Source organism: Poecilia mexicana, unplaced genomic scaffold, assembly GCF_051168715.1.
Source record: "Poecilia mexicana isolate PSO_F unplaced genomic scaffold, ASM5116871v1 scaffold_18, whole genome shotgun sequence".
Classification (NCBI taxonomy): domain Eukaryota; kingdom Metazoa; phylum Chordata; class Actinopteri; order Cyprinodontiformes; family Poeciliidae; genus Poecilia; species Poecilia mexicana.
This window is the reverse complement of record NW_028263387.1, coordinates 13,122,559-13,141,830: the sequence shown is the minus strand read 5'-3', so window position 1 is coordinate 13,141,830 and position 19,272 is coordinate 13,122,559. Positions and strand designations below refer to the sequence as shown.

The 19,272-nt window shown below is 40.7% G+C and overlaps 1 protein-coding gene across 2 annotated transcripts; it reads left to right on the top strand.

Annotated features, from left to right (window-relative positions):
- The first annotated feature begins 1,188 nt into the window (after nt 1-1,188).
- On the top strand, nt 1,189-18,054 carry agfg2 (ArfGAP with FG repeats 2). Of its 2 annotated transcripts, XM_015013844.2 has the most exons (14): nt 1,189-1,558; nt 2,809-2,902; nt 5,140-5,255; nt 6,424-6,568; nt 6,917-7,037; nt 7,132-7,236; nt 8,407-8,439; nt 10,909-11,163; nt 13,016-13,088; nt 13,194-13,237; nt 13,442-13,534; nt 14,085-14,204; nt 16,738-16,808; nt 16,912-18,054. In XM_015013844.2, the coding sequence occupies exons 1-14, from the start codon at nt 1,392-1,394 to the stop codon at nt 16,957-16,959; spliced, it is 1,485 nt and encodes a 494-aa protein (XP_014869330.2). In that variant the 5' UTR covers nt 1,189-1,391; the 3' UTR covers nt 16,960-18,054. The 2 variants fall into 2 exon arrangements, with proteins under 2 accessions (XP_014869330.2, XP_014869331.2); XM_015013845.2 differs by lacking the exon at nt 8,407-8,439.
- The last annotated feature ends 1,218 nt before the right edge of the window (nt 18,055-19,272 follow it).

Below are 19,272 nucleotides of genomic sequence, written 5' to 3'. Positions count from 1 at the left end.
CAAACAGCGCAAACAGCCGGGGCAAACAATCTGGTCGCCCCTACAGATAAAAGACTTGGGGTTTTTTTATTCCGGACTAAAACTTGGCCTCTGGACAGGTTCTTGTTTGTCTTTGACAGGACATTCCCCAAAGCGCAAATCCAAGAAACAGGCCAGATTTAATGTCTTACTTCACATCCGGCAGGATTTTCAAAGTAATAGATAATTATATATATTTATTTGTATAGCATTGCCATTTAAAGTCCGTTACAAAGAATAAAAGCTCTGGCAAGAGTACACATGCCATCAAAGTGCAAAGATACTGAAATTAAAGATAAAAGTAAATGAAAATAAGAATAAAATTATATATATATATATATATATATATATATATATATATATATATATATATATATATATATATACACACACAAAGAATAAATAAGAGTAAATATAAGTGCAAAAATTTCAAAGTGCTCAGTGGAAAGTGAAAATAACTTAAATAATACCAGCTTATGAAAATCTTCAGATTTTCAGAAAAATAAACATTAGCATAAAAAGGTGCTTAAATGTAAATACCACAGTTGCTGCAGCATGCTTTCATAGAGCTACCATCTTAATTTACACACATAAAATCAAACATAACAACCTTCACTTATTGAGCTTTGACCTGACTATCAATAAGAGTCCTTATGACAGAAAAAATGGGACGCTTACTCCCAGTTACCTTCTTTCAGACGAACATGTGGTAGTTGTAGTGATCACGGTTTCATTCAACTGGACATGAAGTCGGCTGCAGGCCTTCATCCATTTCTTGCATTAGTCCAGACTCCTTTTTGGGTTTTGGAAATGGAATAAATTGTATTTTGCCCTCTACCTCCTCAAATACTTAAAAGCCCAAACTACGTCGGCATTGATGAACCCCGACAATGTTGACGGATGTTGCTCTAAATAGGGGGCGTGTACTTCTGGGTAAATACGGACTGCTGATTGGTCAGACGGTGACAAACCTCTGGAATGATTGACAGGTGGCCACGACAATTTCCCCATTTAGATAACATCACTACTAAATTCAAAAATTATTAGCAAAATATTTTGACACACAAAGCGTTTATATTGGAACACAATTTTAAAAGCGCCACCTGTTGTCGTATTTTATTCTGAAGTAACTCTGCTGTACTTCCGGTGTGATTTCGTGGCTCTTCTGTCCAACTTAACGCGTATCTCCTGCGTGTATGCGTGTGTCTGTGTGTGTAGCCGTGCTCCGGGGGTGAAGCCGCAGAAAAGCCTTCTCCATAATGCGGGGCGTGAGGCGCTCCGTGCAGTGATCGGAGCGGCTCCAGGAGGGAGGAGCAGGAGGTGTTTTCGTACCGCTCCCTGCCCGTGTCTGCAGGCACCGGCCAGATACAACCATGTCGAACCGAAAGCACCGGGACAACCAGGAGATCTGCTCCCGCAAGGTCCGAGAGCTGGCCCAGTCCGGGGTAAACAAACACTGCTTCGAGTGCAACCAGCCCGGGGTGACATACACGGACATCACGGTGGGCAGCTTCGTCTGCACGTCGTGCTCCGGAATGCTGTGAGTAAACGACCCGTTTCTGCACATCTAGACCTAACAGATGCAGACGGAGCTGTGGAGTAAAACTAACCAGGCCTGAGATTGCACCGTGCACCGCCCAGACTGAGCAGAGCAGGGTATTATTTTATATTTCCCCCCCTCCCTACATTAACAGGCGGGTGTTGGTGCAGCAGCCCTGGATGATGATGATGATGGTGATGTGTGTGCGCGCACATTAATTTACGCAGTGTCTGCCTCTGTCTCTCCCTCTGCCTGTCCTCCCAGCAGCTTCATAAAACGACAGACCGCTAGTTGGTCATTTTCCAGCTTTTATACCGTCATGCCGCAGGTTTGATACACTCCTCTCTCTTTCCAGGATCCTCTCCAAATGTGGGCGTGAATGTGTGTGTAGTATCAGAGTTTGTTCTGCATGATCAGTCCCAGCACTCCACAGGAAGGCGGGTTGTTAGTTATTGCGCAATCTTGCACAGCAGTGTCCCACTTTGTGTCCCCCAGCATGGAGAAAGTAGGAGGCTCTGGTTACCGAAAACTTATGCTCCCCACCCCTTCTCTCTCTCTGTCTCTTTCTTTTTCACGCGCACACACACATACACACCCGGACACCTTTTCCCCTAACAAATCTGTTCCTCCCCCCCAAAAAATCCACAGTCACGTGTCAAATATGTCCCCTACCACCTGCTATGTATCCACAGGTGCATCTGAGTGAATTGTGTTTAAAAAAGTTAATTTGTTTCAGTTACTGAATTCAAGGAAAAGTCATGGCTCGATTAGTTGCAGTCATATTAACGGAAAGTTTAGTGGAAGGAAAAAGTCTGGTTAAAAAAAAGGTGCACTGCCTTGAGAGGAAGATTAAATATAACCCACAGTTGCTCAGTGGTACAAATTTCTATTTTCCTTACTCGTGTCAGCCTTGTTGCTTGCATCCCTTTTTCTGCCACACTTTTTCCTTCCACTCAACTTTCCATCAGCAGCTACAGCACTCTCTAAAGATTCAGCTTCCTTACCTTTTGACTTCACTTCTTGACTTTCGCAGTCATCTCCAGTGAGTAATAATCAACTAACAGTTTGACTTTTCACTGTTTTGGATTGAATTACTGAAAGAAAGAAACTTTTTCCACAACATACTAATTTATTGAGATGCACCTATCAGCTGCCTCAGACATGCACACTCACTTTAAATCTTCACTGTTTGTCTCTTTGATGTAAGAATATATTTTTGTTACTTTTTCTATCTCTCCTCTACATCCCAGGAGAGGCCTCAACCCTCCCCACAGAGTCAAATCCATCTCCATGACAACTTTCTCCCAACAGGAAGTGGAATTCCTCCAGAACCATGGCAATGAGGTAAGTGATGCTCTGTCTTTTCACCTCCTAATTAAGTTGCTTCTTGCTTCGTTGCCAGATGGAGCCAGTAGGTTGTTGGTTTAGTTGCCAGGTATTTGATTAGGGAAAGAGAGTAAGTAGAGGTTTTGGAAAAAACATTATATTTTAAATAGTTTTGATGTAGAATATAAAATGTTGCATGAGGTCATCAGTTGAACTAATCTCATAAGTTCTGTATAAATACAAAAGAAACTGTTGTCTTATCCCACTGAAATTTTCCCCACTTTTAAAAATATTTTTTTTTGTTTGTTTTAATTGCAATGTGTTGTATTACTGGATTTGTTAAAACAATAACCAGTCAAACAGTTTTTTAAGACGGAAAAACAGGTTATTTTTTTACTGGCAATGCACTGATTGCTCAGCAGGTGACTGGATTTTTACCACTTTTCAAAACATTAAAGTTTTGTAAAAATCCAAAGTCGACATTTACAGTAAACCCAATAAAAAGCAGCTTAATCCTACAGATCAAACAGCAAATCAGACTCCTCTTTTTTCTGAATATTATTTTCAATTATAGTGGAAATTAATATAAAACTATAGATGCTGTAGAAAATAAATCTGTGGAAGTCACGAATTTTATTTTTTTATTTTTCCAAAAGTTTTTTTTTTTTTTCTAAGCTGAGCCGCTGCATGGAATAAATTGCAAATGAAAGGTAAAAAGTTTTCACTGGCCTAAAGGGTGTTAGTTTGGTACTGTGTTGTTTTCTAAACAAATAATTTTGTGTCATTCTTAGTTTTTAGTTGTACAAAAAATGTCCTTATAAACACGACGCGTATCAACCAGGACTAGGAAAAAAAAGTACCTCATGTTCTTTTGATTGCAAATGATTGTAGGAATAATCTAAAGCCAACTTAAATGGGAAACTGCAGCTGAGAACTTAACAAAAAATGTGAATAAGAATTTTCCTTGAGAACTGCAATTATTCCATTTTTTTGTGTTATCTATGTGTTTCAGAGAGATTAATTGATGTGGTTTTGCCCTTGTTAGATAAGGACTAATGTATTTTAAGTCAGTTATCCTACATCTGCGGGGTGGAGTGAGCTGAGACATTTCTGGTGTCTCATAGTGTTGTGTTGACAGACCTGCTCCATTACACACGCAGTGAGACCCCAGAGGAGCGCTCGTTCACCGCAGAGCATCCGTTCAGATCTGGGAGTTTCTGTTTGATTGACAGGAAGCTGTACACTTACACAATTTTTCTTTTTTTAACACCCACAGCAGCACTGGGCCGCTCACTGGTTCCCCAACATGAATCACTATTAAAGTAAGATTAGGCAGAAGGGCACAAAAACCTGCCTAATTTCTTAAAGTTTTGATTTATTTAACTACCTCTAAGTTCGGAATACTTTTAAATTAATTAGGCCCTGAAATGTAGGGAAAATGTTTACTGCTAACCTCAGTTACCGAATCAAATTCTCAGTCATTTAGTTCTTCATTTTTAGAGATTCATCTGTAAGCTGGCCAGAGATCAGCCAGGAAAAGCCTGATCAGCTCATCTCTGATTATTTATTCTCTGTTTTCTTTTGGATCTGTTGCTATCATATTATAAAAGTGTCAAATATTTATCAGCTGTAAAATTCAGTCTGTTGAGCTGCAGTTACATCGCTATGACAACTACCACCCTTCGGCTGATCTGCTGCTTATTCAACAATCGCTCTAATAGGTCATTTTGGATAATTATCGTTGATCATTTTCCACATACATTCAGCTGGAATGTAATGAAAATGAATGGAGAGTGCACCGCAGTGTGACTGTGGGAGCCTCGGGGATCGGTTACATGACGCAGACGATGGTTGAAGTACATCAGGCATGACTGCGCACTGATCTGCTTGGTGGTAACCCAGATCCGCATGTGTTTCCAAGTCGAGCTTCATGTGCACCGAAGCTGAAGTGTGGAGGGTCAAGATTGCTCCCGTCATCATCCTCTCAGTGATCTAACCACCCATGACTCACAGGCAGTGTTTATTTGTTGCACTCTGACTCTTGCACCAGATGAATCACTGAGGGAAAAAAAAAATCTCTTATTATTTTTGTGAAAGATCTCTTTCATTAAATGTCTGAAACAAATAGGGATTGTGGTCTAATTTTAAACTCCTGCAGTTAGAAATCAACCATTACTCCTCAGCCAAATCAAATCAACACTGCCCTCTTTTTAATGTTGTTGACATGTAAAATGTGTGTGTGCGTGTGTGTTCAGGTTGGTCGAAGAACCTGGCTGTGCGTGTTTGACCCGAAGGCCGATGGCTGCCCCGACTTAAAGGATCCTCAGAAGTTCAAAGAGTTTCTTCAGGATAAATATGAAAAGAAGAAATGGTGAGAACTTTTAAAATACCTCGTTTCAATCTTAAAATAGGTAGTCTCATTAATGCATTTTCTTTAAAAAAAAAAATAAAAAATGCTTTTAAGGCAGCAAACATTCCTTATCTGTTGATCAAATGGCAGTATCTGTCAAATGTTCTCTTCTTTATGTGGCTCAGACACAGGAAATAAACATGGCTTCTACAATACATACAAGAAGCTAAAGCTGCACTCTTTTTGATGGCCTGGCTGTTAACTATCTGCAGTATCGATGGGAGAAACTGTGTTGAGTCCACACACACTGTGTTGTTGTTTTGGTTAAATCCAAGATATCAGTTGATTATTATTCCCACAAAAAATGTTTCCTGTAGAGAGACTGCTTTGATGGCTGTGGAGACAACCATGCTGTGTTTACATCCCCAGAGTTCACCCATATTTCCTGCATAGAAGGTCTATGTAGCATGGCTGCACACTCCCATCCTTTTTCTGTTTTACCAATTCTTTTTTCTAAATCTTGAAGGCGACCTGATATGTTTCTTTCAACATATTAGGATAGAGCAATACAAAACATGCTGATTATGTTTTTTGCACAAAATAATTCTTAGAGACAATGAGATTTTAGTTCTGCCTGTTTTAAGCTCCTTTCAGAATGAGACGTCTTGTCACTTTAAATCCAATTATCTGCTGCTGGCCACGCCCCCCAACTCAACGTCTACACTCGCACAAAATGGCGTCAAACAGTTGCGCAATTATATAACCGTACATCTTTGAAAACCAGAAGAAGAGTCTCCGGCACAACCAGCAAGAATACAGAAGGTGGTTTCTGGATAAGAAATCAACAACAAAACTTTTTTTCTTTTCGAGCAGCCGTTGAACAGCGCAAACAGCTCACCAACCGGGTTGCTAGCTAACAGGCTGGGCTTGGCGCTGGTTGCCAGGCAACGGCGCAGTGCCCGTACGTAACAATCACGGGGTTTCTGAAACATCTAATTTTCCAGACACCTAAAAACGTATATTTCTAATCGCTTGGTCTGTTTTTAGAAGCAGTTGAGACCGAAATGGAAGCACAAAAACGTGCAAAATATGAATTTTTCATAACTAGCCCCTTAATATTAGGCTGTAACAAAGCGTGCTATAAGCCTGGTTAATGGCACAAACTATGTTTCTCCCTGAATTTTTACAGGCATTTTTCCAAAAGCAAAAACCGGAGGGACGTGGAGGGCCCCTGGAGTCCCGGCGTCCAAGCCGTTCCCTCTTCCCATGGTCCATTATCGAGCCAGGGCCCCTCCCATAACTTGCCACCTAATGCCAGATCTACGAGGCCACTGGTAAGAAGCAAGAGATACATTAAGTGGATGGAGACGCTAATGGAGAATCAATAAAAGAAGGGAAATAAAGTGAGAGCAGAAGTAAAAACTGCATGAAAAAGAGGAAATGAAAGAAGGCAGGATATTCAGAGAGAGAGCCGGAAAGAAAAGGAGAACAGCAGGTGAAGAGATGACCTGAATTCACTTCAGTGCTGCAGCAGAGAGGCTGATAGGTTGGGCAGTCGGAGGGCCAGGTAGCCTCCACATCAAAGGCTCCACTTATGAATTATTGAGAAACGATGAAACAGACTCACCCCGTCTGCCTTTTCCATTTTTAACTCCCCTTTCTATTTATCTCTTTTCCACCAGTCTCAGTCGCAGCTGCCATCATGGGATCGCGCTCCCACCATCTCGCCCGCTGACATGCGGACCGACGCGTTCACGGCCAGGCCTTCGCGCTCGCAGAGCTTTCGAGATCCCCCTCTGAAAGGTCAGAGGTTGGATCCTCCGTGGGAGGAATTCTTTTCTTTCTTGTTTGTGGTATTAGGCTTTATCACATGTTTTTGTTTTTTCTTGTGATCCAGACTCCACGCTGTGTGGCATAGAAAGACAGCGACCGGGATCCCTGTCGTCAGCACTGGGAGGTCAGAGCCACGGCCCATCGTTCCCCGCCCTCCCAAGACCCTCAGGTGGGCTTTGGACTCCCTCTACTTTAGAAAAATATAGATCAATGCAAAGCAGTTTGTTCAGGCTTTGAAAGTGAAGGAGAACACCTCATGCCATTAGAAAAAACTATTCACCTTTATTGTTTTATTCACAACTGAGATCGTCTCCCCTACATCAGTGTTTAAATATATAAAATATTTGTGAAGTGGGGTTTTTTCTTCTTTGTGATTGAAATGTGTAAATGTAGACAAGCAGTGCTTGAAATGTCCATTCAGACATTGTGCAGTCCCTTATAAAAGTAGTAATTTATCTTCAGCTTTTTCACAATTTGTCATATTAAAACCACAAAACTCCTGTGCGTTTTAACAATAGGTTTTTATGCAATTTAGAGCTGTACTTCAGCAGGGCCATTCGTATAAAACTGCCAACTCTACTGTTATCCCCGTAATCGTATGCTAATATTAAGTGTTGCCTCCTTTCAGATACTAAAATAAGTGCATTGTCTTTAACTAATATAGTTTCTGAAACATAAATAAGTATATTATCTCTAAATAGTATACTTTTGGAAATATAAATATATTATATCTAGAGACTATACCTCTTTAAATTACCAAAACGTTTATGCCAGCATTAGCCTGTTAGCTAGTGCTAATGTTAACACCAATGTTGCTTGCGTTTGGAAACTGGAACAAGCATCGATGAGCCTTACATTTACATGCAGTGGCACTTGTTAGGCAGCTCATCCAGAGCCAGAAGATTTTTGAGATTTTTTTTTAAGTGCATTCCAAAACCAGATCTCTGATCTTCAGCCTAAACTGTAAACATGTCAAACATTTCAAGCTGTGGGGGCTTTTCAGGACGGAGTATTGTTAAACATGCAAAAACGGCTGCTTAACGTAACATAGCAAATGAGTGAACATTTTGAACGCAGCTATAATGTCGGCGCCACGCTGTTTCTCAGGATCATCCTTGTATATTCTCTCTGATTTTTGTCGTGTCATCATGTGCTGCCACATTGGGTTTGCTTTTCATGAATCTCAAAACCAAGCAGGCTGCTCAGCTGTCGACAGGAAGCAGCAGGAAAGATGGGGTGATCTGACATGAGTGACATTTTCCTTTTTCTTCTCTCTCTCTCTCTCTCTGTCTCTCTCTCTGTGTCTGATGTTTCTCTGCTCTTTCCTTCAACCTCGTAGCCAGTAGCTCGTTCAAAAACCACTTCACTTTAGGTAAGACTCATTGCTTTTCGAGTTTGTGCTGAGTGGCTGGTATCGATAAGTACTTCCTCTGTGTATCATTTATAATAGATGCCTTATCTGTGGATGTGTCAGTGCTGGCCACGCCTTACGTGCATGTAAATTTACAACAAACTGCAATTTTTTTTTTCCATTACAAACTTTAATGTATTTTTTTTGTAATTGGCCATCACAAAGTTGTGGTTAATTGGGAAGTAGAAGGAAAATGACATGGTTTTCAAAATCTATTGTGATTGAAAATACTGGAGTTTGTATTCAGACTCCAAGACTCCACTAAATAATCTTTTTCTGCAATTAGGGCTGCCAATTGGATCCAAGTGATTTTATTTTGGCACATCAGTGTAACAGGGGCGAAATACTACAGCTGCATACCAGGGTCATTGTAGACAGATCAAAAGAGGAGTAACTTTCCACTACAAAACACTAATCTTACAAAATTTTCTAGAAAAAAAATGTGGAAATTTCTGAGCTTTAAATGTTGAATATTTTCTAGGAAAAAAAAAATCCAAATTTCTATCATTTTAGTATTTTGTTCTCATAAATATTTCACTTTTGGAGCTCAAAAATTTCCATTTTTTTTCTAGGTAATTTCAAAGATTCATCTAAAAATTACTGAGTTTTATCTTGCAAATTTTAAACTTTTGGAGCTCAGAAATGTACTTGTTTTTGGGTGAAATTTTCCTCCTTTTCCTTTTATCTACAATGGCACTAATATGCCGTCGTAGAATACAAACGCATGCCACACTTTTCAGATTGTTTTGTGAGATACATTTGAAAACTGTGTACTATTTTACTTCATAATTATTCACCTTGTGTTGATTCCCCCGCCCCCATTAAATTGTGTTGCAGTTTGTTGTTGTATTAGCAAATTTCAAAAAGGCTCCAGTGCTATAAATGCGCTTAAAAAGGCGCTGTATGTCACAGCAGACGAGCAAAATCTCCTCACTACTTTCACCATCTAAATCACTGCAGTCAGGCATCACCTACTGAAATTGGGGTCAGTCATTTTCTTCATCAGTCAGGTTTGCCACTTCAAAGCTCAGGTCTGAGGCCTGGGAGGGTCAAGGAGACACATTTACTCAGAGGGAATAGAGTGAGCTTAAAGCAGGGCTATTTTTGGGCCGCGCCTCCCGCTGCTGCGGCCTTCGTCAGCACAAGGCCGCTGATATTTCGCACCACGCTGCCGCTGAAGCTCTCGAAAACTATCTGGGGCGCCTGCAGCTGTAATCCCATTCCAAACAAGTATTCTTAGAAGTCCAGAGTATGCCTGCAGAGATGGGGCCTAGCCGACGCTTCACAAACACGCTTCGCAGATGACATCGGAGCCCAGAAACACGGGGCACGGGTGATGCGTGTCTGGAATCAGTGGATTATCTGAATCAGGTCAAGTCTGGACTCTGTCTCCGGCTCGTCAGCTGACAGGGGGAGGAAGATGGATTCACCTTTTCGTCTCCATGCTAGCAGAAGCTGATACCCAGCATGCTTAGCGGCTAGCTGCTGCTCACTACATGGAGGCTATTCTTAGGATCTAACTGTTGCTTTTAAAGATCTTGTCACCCTTTCTGCTGTGCTTTTTTTTTTTTTTTTTAAGTTTAAAGCTTAAAACTGATATCTGTTTTATTTCGCATTCCTCTTGCACAAAGCTAACCGATTATCTTCACAGCATGAAAATGTCAGCTTGGCGTGAGATTGTTTTTCTCTGCTTGACGTTTATGTACAGCGAGCCGAGAGCGCATGAGTTAAAAGAAAGATATCATAAAGAAAGCCGCAGGGTTTAAAAAGATAAATTATTTCAGAAAAAAAAAAAACTGCAGCGGAAAGAGTCAAAACAACGCATTGCAATTTAGTCCTACTGTATGAAAATAGCACAGTTCTTAAGCAGTTTTTAAAACCCAACTTCCAAATACAGACAAAAATGAAAGAAAAAAAACGTGTGGAAAAACTAAGTACACCCCATGCTTCCTTAGCTTTTGCAGATATTGATTTCTCCACATCTCAATTAGGCTGCAGTCTGGACTTTGTTCCGACCTGCTCAAAGCACAATCATCAGAAATCTTGTGGCTAATTGAGACAAAACTTTGCAAACCGAGGACACGATGCTGTTTTCTTTTTCCATTCTGGCATTGTGTTGAAGCACACCTGTTCACAACAGATCAGGAAGCATGTCCAAACTCCATACTTGTTTGATCATCAATTAATTTAGTTCTTAAGTCCAATTAAAGCTGCAGGGGTGTACTTATATTTTCTGACAATTCATGAAATCTATATATTTATAGACTGTGTACGTGTTTGACTGTGTACGTGTTGCTAATGTAAAACTTTCTAGACTTTCTAGTCATGCTGGTGTCTAGTTTTGAAATATTACCACAGTCCACACAGCAGGTTTTTAGAGCTCCAAAGGTCGTAGTTCATCGTCATTAGCTGTTGTTTTCTCTCCCTCAGGTCGTACAGTGTCAGTCTCAGGAGTCACAGGGCCCTTCAGGGCCTTCCCAAAATCTCTGAGTGTGGATTTCGGAGGTCTGAACCATCCTCAGCAGCAGTCCATCCCACAGTCTCTGTCCCAGCCGCAGCAGCAGCAGCAGCAGCCGGTCGGCGTCAGCCAGACGACACCGCCGGTCAGCGCGTCCAGCAACCGGGACAAGTACGCTGCCGTGTCGCAGCTGGACAGTGTCTTTTCTGAAACATCTACAGCTGCAGGTATCTAATGTTTGTCACTCGCTGCTTTGCAATGTTTCGAAAGCCCAAACAAACAGAAACAGACCGTAGTTAAACTTTGATGAAGAGGTCAAAGTCCGAAGAAGCATTTTGCGTGACCCTCGAACAGCCTGGGGAGCCACTTCACTAAAGGAATGCTAAGGATTCTGGCTCATTTGAGGACAAATATAAATCTTTTATCTTGGCAGGATTTCTTGTACACTCTTGAATTTTTAGTAAAAGTCCAACATTCAAGTCTGTGTGGGAAATCGAAACATTTTTCGGGGGTTGGCTGAAGGTTCTGGATGACTGGAAAGATGTTAATAAAGTAAATCAACTCACTTTCAAAACTCCCTTCCTTACAATTTTAGATAATGTATCTAGGATACAAACCTCCACGACTTAAAGGAACAGATGGAAATCTGTGGAATGTTCTTCTGGCATCAGGGAAGAACAGAAAGACGGACGGTACAGTGTGAACCGACTGGTAGGAATGGAATGAGGCGGCCATGGTTGTTTAATTTAACTGCCCTTTGGGATCAATAAAGTTTTCTGAATCAGAATGAGTTAAAAAAACAAAACATTTGCTGTTAATCTACATCCAATTTTATTTGAAGTAAATGAAGAGCTACCTAAAGTATGAAAATGCTGCTAAATCGACTGCAAATTATCTACTTTTTTAAAAGGAGAAAAACGTAAGATGGAGGCAACACGAAACGTTTGTTTGTCTTTTGCTCTGCCTATTTTCCTTTCTGAATTGATTTGTGTCTTTGTGTTTCTACCAATAGGCCTGTCAGAAATTTTGCTGGATGATAAATTGTCCCAGAACTTACTGTGATTGTTGTTTTGAGAATATTTTCAAGTAATGTAATAGGAATAATGGCAAAAAAAAAATGCAAGAACACATTCTCAAAGAACAGAAACAATAAAAAATTAATTATAAAGAAATTATTAAGATTATCTTAAAAAAAAAAAAAGAAAAAGAAAGGGATAGTTGAGACCAAAGCACCAGACTGAAGACTTTTATCGTTCAGTTTTTGGTGGAAAAAAGAAAAACAATAAATCAAGCAAATGAAAATTACAGAGTTTCTTTTACTTGATTATGCGATTCAATTTATTTATTGTTTATTGTGACGGGAATATCTACGAATGGGGAGAAGAATCTAAAAATAAAAGAAGTAAAAAAAAAAAATGGGAAAGCACTTCTTCCCCCCGGTACTATGGCTGTAGTAATATTCTGGGTTTTGACTCCGACTCTTACACAGAGGCTGTGTAAGGAGTGCGTGTGATCCAGATTTTGATGGCCAGCTCAGCTCAGTTGCGTAACACCGTTACTCTCCAAATGCCAAGACTTGTAGCAGCTGAATTATCCTCATTGTATTTACTCCAGATTCTGCACAGTCGGGTTCAAAGGACCCCGTTGACTGGTTTTAAAGCGACCGGCCGTGTTTGTCTAAATACCAAGCTGGCTGCTTTAATGGACGTAACGAGTGTGTGGAGCCCTGGGGCTTTCCGCAAGAAGCCTTGCTGCTGCTGTTGTTGTTTTCCAGCTTCATCTCAGTCTTCTCTGTCTGGCAGGAAGAGCTCTTTATTGATTTTCTGCTTCAGCGCTCTTTGATCCATATCAAGCCAAACTCGGAAATGTTTTTCTTTTATTTTATTTGATTAATTCTTGTTTTCCTCCCATTGACTTACACACTGCAGCACAACAGTTTGAGCCCTTTATCAGAGTTTTACTCACGTTTTAAGGTAATGGTAGTACTTGATCTTTTAAAACAGGGTTAATAACAGGCCTGAGGTCATATCCTGATGTTTTTTTTTTTTTTTTTTGTCCCTGTGAAATGCTTGCTTGCAGCTCCACCCAGTGGCCCTCCGCAGTACAGCGCTATCTTTGGCAGCAGGCTCTCGTCCAGCTCCACTCCTGCCAGGTATGAAGAGAAAAGCAGCTTTTATTTCAACGCGGTCGGGCTTGGATCGATTCACGAGGTTTTTAAAAAAAAATTTTTATCTTCTTTTGCTCTTCCGCCCCCCAGCTCCCCCGGAGTCGATGCTGTATCCAGCTCCCAAAGTTTTGGAAGTGAGTACAGAGCACAGGCCGCATCGATCCAGCCCCGCGCTGCATTTTACATTCAGCCCCTTTCATCCTAAAGGAGCCGTCCAACACCACCACTCATCACGCTCAGACTTAGAGTCAATCTGAATAGGCAGGAATTTGCCCTGTTAACCCGACGCATGGTGAATTATCTCCCCCCCCCTCCCCATTGCCCCTTGTGTGTCTCAGATTTCCCAAACCCATTCAGCTCCAGCGCCGGGTCGGCTTCCCAGCAGCCTGTTGCCCTCTCCCCCAGTAACCCCTTCAGCAGCGCCTCAGGAGGTAAGCCTCATGCCCTGCAGGAGCTTTAAGACTTTTTTTTTTTTCTTCACGTTTTGTCAGCAAGAAAGCATTCAGAGTTCAGAGTCTGGCTGCCTGGAGGCAAACGAGTGCTGCTTTAGAACGTCACTCTACTGCAGGCAGAGTTGGGCTGCAACTAGTCACATTTACTCACATTAACTTTTTGGAAAAAAATTTACTTTTAGGAATATTTTTCTACGCTGTACTTAGTCTTTATTATGAAGTATACATGAAAATATGTTGAAGTAGTGCTGCTCTGACTGTGAAGCAATTAAGATCCACATTTTTCTTCTTTGTCATCAACCCATAATCAGATTTTTAAGTTTTTATTAAAATGTTGTAATAAAACAAGACAGAATAGCGACACACGTCTACGTTGTCAGCACCAGTAACCCAGTAAGGCGTCGCTTTGGCGTCTCGACGCTTCTCCTGCTTCTTTGTTCGACGTAGAAATGAAAAGTGAAAGCAGCTCTGTGCCGCCTCCTCTTCACCTGAGCAACGACGTCTTCTCCCTCTGATTTCTTCCCACCAGGCGACTCCGGCGCGTTTGTCACTTCGCCCACCTCCGTTTTCCCTCCGTCTGCTTCCTTCCCGGCTCCTGCCACCCAGAATGCATTTCACCACGAGTCAGTCGCCAATCAAGAAACCAACGGTGAGATTTGCTTTATTTGCTGTAGCGTCGCGTCTTAATGTGCCGAGAGGACCATGAAATAGAACTTTTAATCAGGGAAGTAGTGTTGTTTTGTTATAAAAACACAAACTTTGCAGAGAAAAGGTCTTAAAATATGTTTTTGTTAACTTGAATGGCTCAAAGCTGAGGAGGAAACAATGTATTTCCCCCAGTGGTGGAGAAAGTACTCAAAAAATGTACTTAAGTAAAAGTACAAATACACAGTCAAAAATGTACTCAAGTAAAAGTCAAAGTACCACATTAACATTTTACTTAAGTAAAAGTAAAAAAGTACTGGCTTTTAAAAATACTTAAGTATTAAAAGTAAAAGTACTTGCTGAATACATAACCTAATCGCTAATATCATTAAGTGAACTGATCTTATTTAATTTTAATACATAAGAAATGTGCCATTTTAATGAACAATGCCACAGATTAAACATGTTCTTATTGTGTTTATTCTCTGTAACAGTTTATACTTAGATATGTGATTCTATGAATCATAATTTCAGGGATGGAAACATCTTGTCTCCTGTCCTAACAGTATGAACTTCATTAGTGACATTTATTTAGAAAGAAATCCAACAGAAAGGGCATGGAAAGAAGGTGGGTGAGGGAGACATGCAACCAAGGAGCCACGTAGCAGAGTTGTAGTCAAGACCACTGAACCCGAGACCAAGACCAGTGCCTTGCGCTACATGACACAATAAAATTAAGTTTACCTATCAAAATTGGTTCTCAGATTGATCTGAAAGATCCACATTCCCATAAAAACACCTAGATGTTAAATACTTAGAGCTGAAATTTATTTAACCAGTATCAATTAAAACTCATTTCATTCTGTTTTGCTTTCATCGCTGTACTACAATCCGCAGAGGTCTCCTGCCATCCCTATAAAAATAACACCCTGGACGGTTGCCCATATTGCCCATGTCAGAAACCACAACTGAAACATCGCAATTAATGGTAAATAACGTTCAACTATGAACACTGTCCAACGGCGCAACAAGCAGAAGGAGCACCGTGACTGTTCTCACCCTCCCTCCCACTGCGATGTTTGCCACCATAACAGGAGATGAAATCAGTCAATGAGCATGCTCTGTGTTCATAGTTCAACTTTTACTTATTCGGCGATTAAATAAACGTGTGTATGTGTTAGCTACTGCAGTGTATACAAGAACAAAGAACGGCTCTAAGTGAGGCTTCAGTCCTTAGGACTTAGTAAAGATCCGTCCAGAAGAATCGGATCGTTCCTGAATGTCATATTACTATATTGCACTTTGGTCACAGCGTTGTCCCATATATGAGACACCTCAGTCAACACACAATGGCATGAGTGACAACTTTTTTTCATCCAGATGCAACATGTGTCTCTGTACAGGTAGCTTTGCTAGCATGACGTCCACAGATCTTACCTTTCTTTAAGCTTTCCTTCCAAGTGACGCTAAAAGTTGGACGAAGTCCCGTCTGTGAAAGCGAAGCGCTGCTGATTTTACATGTCACCATATCTTATGGTTTATGCAGCGCTATTATATTACTGACGATTAGACGGATATCCACCACTGCGCATGTCTGGAGCTGCGCGCGAGTAAAGGTGGAGGCGATGGGTGACAACAGACACTAAGTCACGTTATTGCTTGGATTTTACGGCGCCACCTTAAAACCCTGAACTTCACATTTTAACAGAAAAAAAGCTCAACGCGACTTGGATGTAACGAGTAACGCGACAGTTTTGTAGAAATGTAGTGAAGTAGAAAGTACAGATACTTACTGTAAAATGTAGTGGAGTAAAAGTAGAAAGTACCCATTATTAAATCTACTTAAGTAAAGTACAGATACACGAAAAATGTACTTAAGTACAGTAACGAAGTACTTGTACTTCGTTATTTCCCACCACTGATTTCCCCAATATAGTGAATAATAAAGAGAAGACAAACACAATGAGCTCATTAGTTATACAATAATATTGTATTTTTATCCAGCTCAAAATTATTCATACCCTTGACGGATTTAAAGTTGTTTTCATTCAAGTTTTTTCCATTAGGGGAATGAGAGGCATCGCCTAAAACATAAATAAAAAAACAATAAGAAAAAATAAAAATGGACTTGTTTGTCTCATAAAACCACAATAAAAACATGAGTCTGTGGTTTCTACTGCAGACCAGACCAGAATACAGTCCACTCAGTATTCCGTCATTCACCGACCGGTCCCCAGAGGTCAGCAGGTCAGGAACACCCACAGACGCAGCCAGTGCACTGAAAAAAAAATCAGCTCAAACCTTTTAAAAAAAAAGATATGTTAATTGGTCAAATTGAGTTTAATTAAGTTTATTAAGTTGTAAAGGTAAACAAACATAAATAAAGTGAGTTCGATCCACTTCATTTAATTTCTTGTGACTAACAGATTTTTTTTTTTTTTAAGTTGGAGCTGCATTGTTTTGTGTTTTTCCAGTGTCTGGATGCAGCTCCTGTTTGGGTCCCGTTTCACCCGTCATGTTTCTGTCTCCTGCTGCAGGTTTCGCCTCGTTCCCCGAGCCTGACTCTCAGCCCAAAGTCCCTCGGCCCATGTCTGTGAACCCGTTCACGGTGAGTTCGCTGCCCGGAGAGCCGGTGGGGAATCCGGCTTGCTCCATCTAGGCGGCGTTCTTGCTGCCGTTTCTCACTCCAGCCTCTCTCTCTCGTTCTGCAGGGGAATGTCTACCCCAGTCGGGGGACATCGAAAAATCCCTTCATCTGACCCCTCCCCCCGCCTCCCCTCCATCTCCTCGTCCCACGCCTCTCCTCACTTCGCTGGGTACCGAGGGAGGAGTGAACTTGAGGAGCTGCTGCCATTTCAAAGCCTCTGGAGTATTTCCACCCGGTCGGGGAGGGTCGGACCCTCCTCCATCCCGCCCTCCCTGCCTCCTTCTCTCCTCTGTGTCTGTGTTTACGTGTTTGTGGAGGAAAGAAAAATAACAGAAGAGGGTGTGAATGTAACAATGAAACTGTATGTGTGTGTGTGTGTGTGTGTGTGTGTGTGTGTGTGTGTGTGTGTGTGTGTGTGTGTGTGTGTGTGTGTGTGTGTCATAGGGTGTTTTTCTGTGACAGTAGATGCCACCTCAGGGCTCTGTGGGAGTCACGAGTGAACAATGCCTCTATAATTTTACCCACAAATTATACCACACACACACACACACACATGTTGCTGCTGCTGCTATCATGCTTTCATCTCCTGCTTATAAGTGCAAAAAAAAACAAAAAAACTATATATATATAAAAGAAACACACCCCTGCAAAAACAGCCCACCGGTAAGAACGTCCTCTGCTTTAAAATCTTTGAATCTCAGCTGGTGGGAGAGAGACTTTGACTTGTCATCACACATGCCCTGCAAATAATTTTGAACAGCCTTAACAACCTCGTGATGCACGTGAATTAGCGTCTCAAGAAAGACGAACGTGTGTGTATGTGTGTGCGTGTGTGTGTGTGTGGAACATGTTTGCATTTCTCACTTCTTTTTTTTTTTAAATTCCTGGTCAAATTATCGATCAGTGATTATCAGTGTTTTTCACTCTCAGGCTGCATGCGCTTATAGGGCTAAAAGGAGATGCTACTGAATGTAAAAGCAAATTTCAGAAAACAAACAAAAAAAAAACAAAATAATAAGAGACATAAAATATGTATAAAAAGTTCACAGCTTCATTTTACTGGACCAAAATGCTTTTTTGTTTCTTTTAATTGAGATAAAGGTTATTTCTTTTATTTTGCCAAAAAGAACAAAAAAGTAAGAGTTTCACGTATTAACCTCTTTGTAACGACACGTATTCATGTTCATAAAATCAACTTCTTAATATAGTGAGGCTTTTTCTGTGTGTCTTTGACTGTTTTTATTCTCACATGATGGAAACATCTTCACCACTTCAGAATGACTCGAAGTCTGAAAATCCGTCCGTTCATTTCTGGTGGCAGAAACGGCCGTTTTAGGGTTATTATAATAAAGTTTTTTTACGTTCACGCAGCTGACATTACAGTGAAACACGACTGGGAACTGAAACATTGAGCTAAGAAAGTTCACGACAATCATTGTGAAATTAAAAAGTAGTCGTCCCCCCCCCCCATGGCAGTACGTTTGCTAAACAGCAGGGGGCGGTAGACTGTTATTTTATGTTTGCCCTCCTGCACAAGGTTACTTTGGGATGCATATTGCATAACAGCATGCATACTGCAGCACGAAGATGGTTCCCGTTTTGGTTGTTTTAAAATATTCATTTAAATCTAAAAGATTTTAATGCGCTTTTCCTTTTTTCTTTTTATATTTAATAAAAACAAAGGACTGGAGATTCCACTGAGCGTAGAGACGATTTTAAATAGAGAAAACAGTCAAATGTCTGATTTTTCAATTTAATACAGCAGCGTCGTCCAAATGAAGAATAGAAATAACAGCTCCAAAAGATTTCTAAAGTTGACCCTTGATTTCGCTACTGTCTGGAGAATTTCTGCTGATTTAATCACCGTTATTTGGACATAGTTGCTGAATCTGCAGAGTTCATGCGTCAATATATCCACATTTCAACAGAAGACAGATAGGGACTGTTTTTTTTTTTTTAAACAATAAATAGACCAGGATGGACCTCCTGGAAGCGCCAAGGCTGAAATCTTACGCCACAATGGAGAGGAGAAGGGATGCTGCCTTCACGTGCTGTGGGAATCTTTAGGAGTTCGCATAAAAAGAATAGAGATGGAAGATAACGTGCGAAAACGCAAAGAAAATTGGAAGATGTTGGTTAGAATAGTGCTGTAAATAATTACATATGAGCTTATTTATAAACGTATAATAAGAGTTTTATATTATCAGCACTAATTTAGAGTCTGGTGTTACTTTTTTCAGTTTATTGTACGGTGCTAGGTCTAATTGATGGGAAAAAAAAAACACTACAGGGACATTCACTCTATAATGTTGAATGTCCCTGTCATGTTGTTACAACATTACAGTCTACACACTACAATGATTTTTGGCAAAATCCATTTAGAAATAACTTTCGAACTGTTGTATTGTGGCAGCATTATATAAAT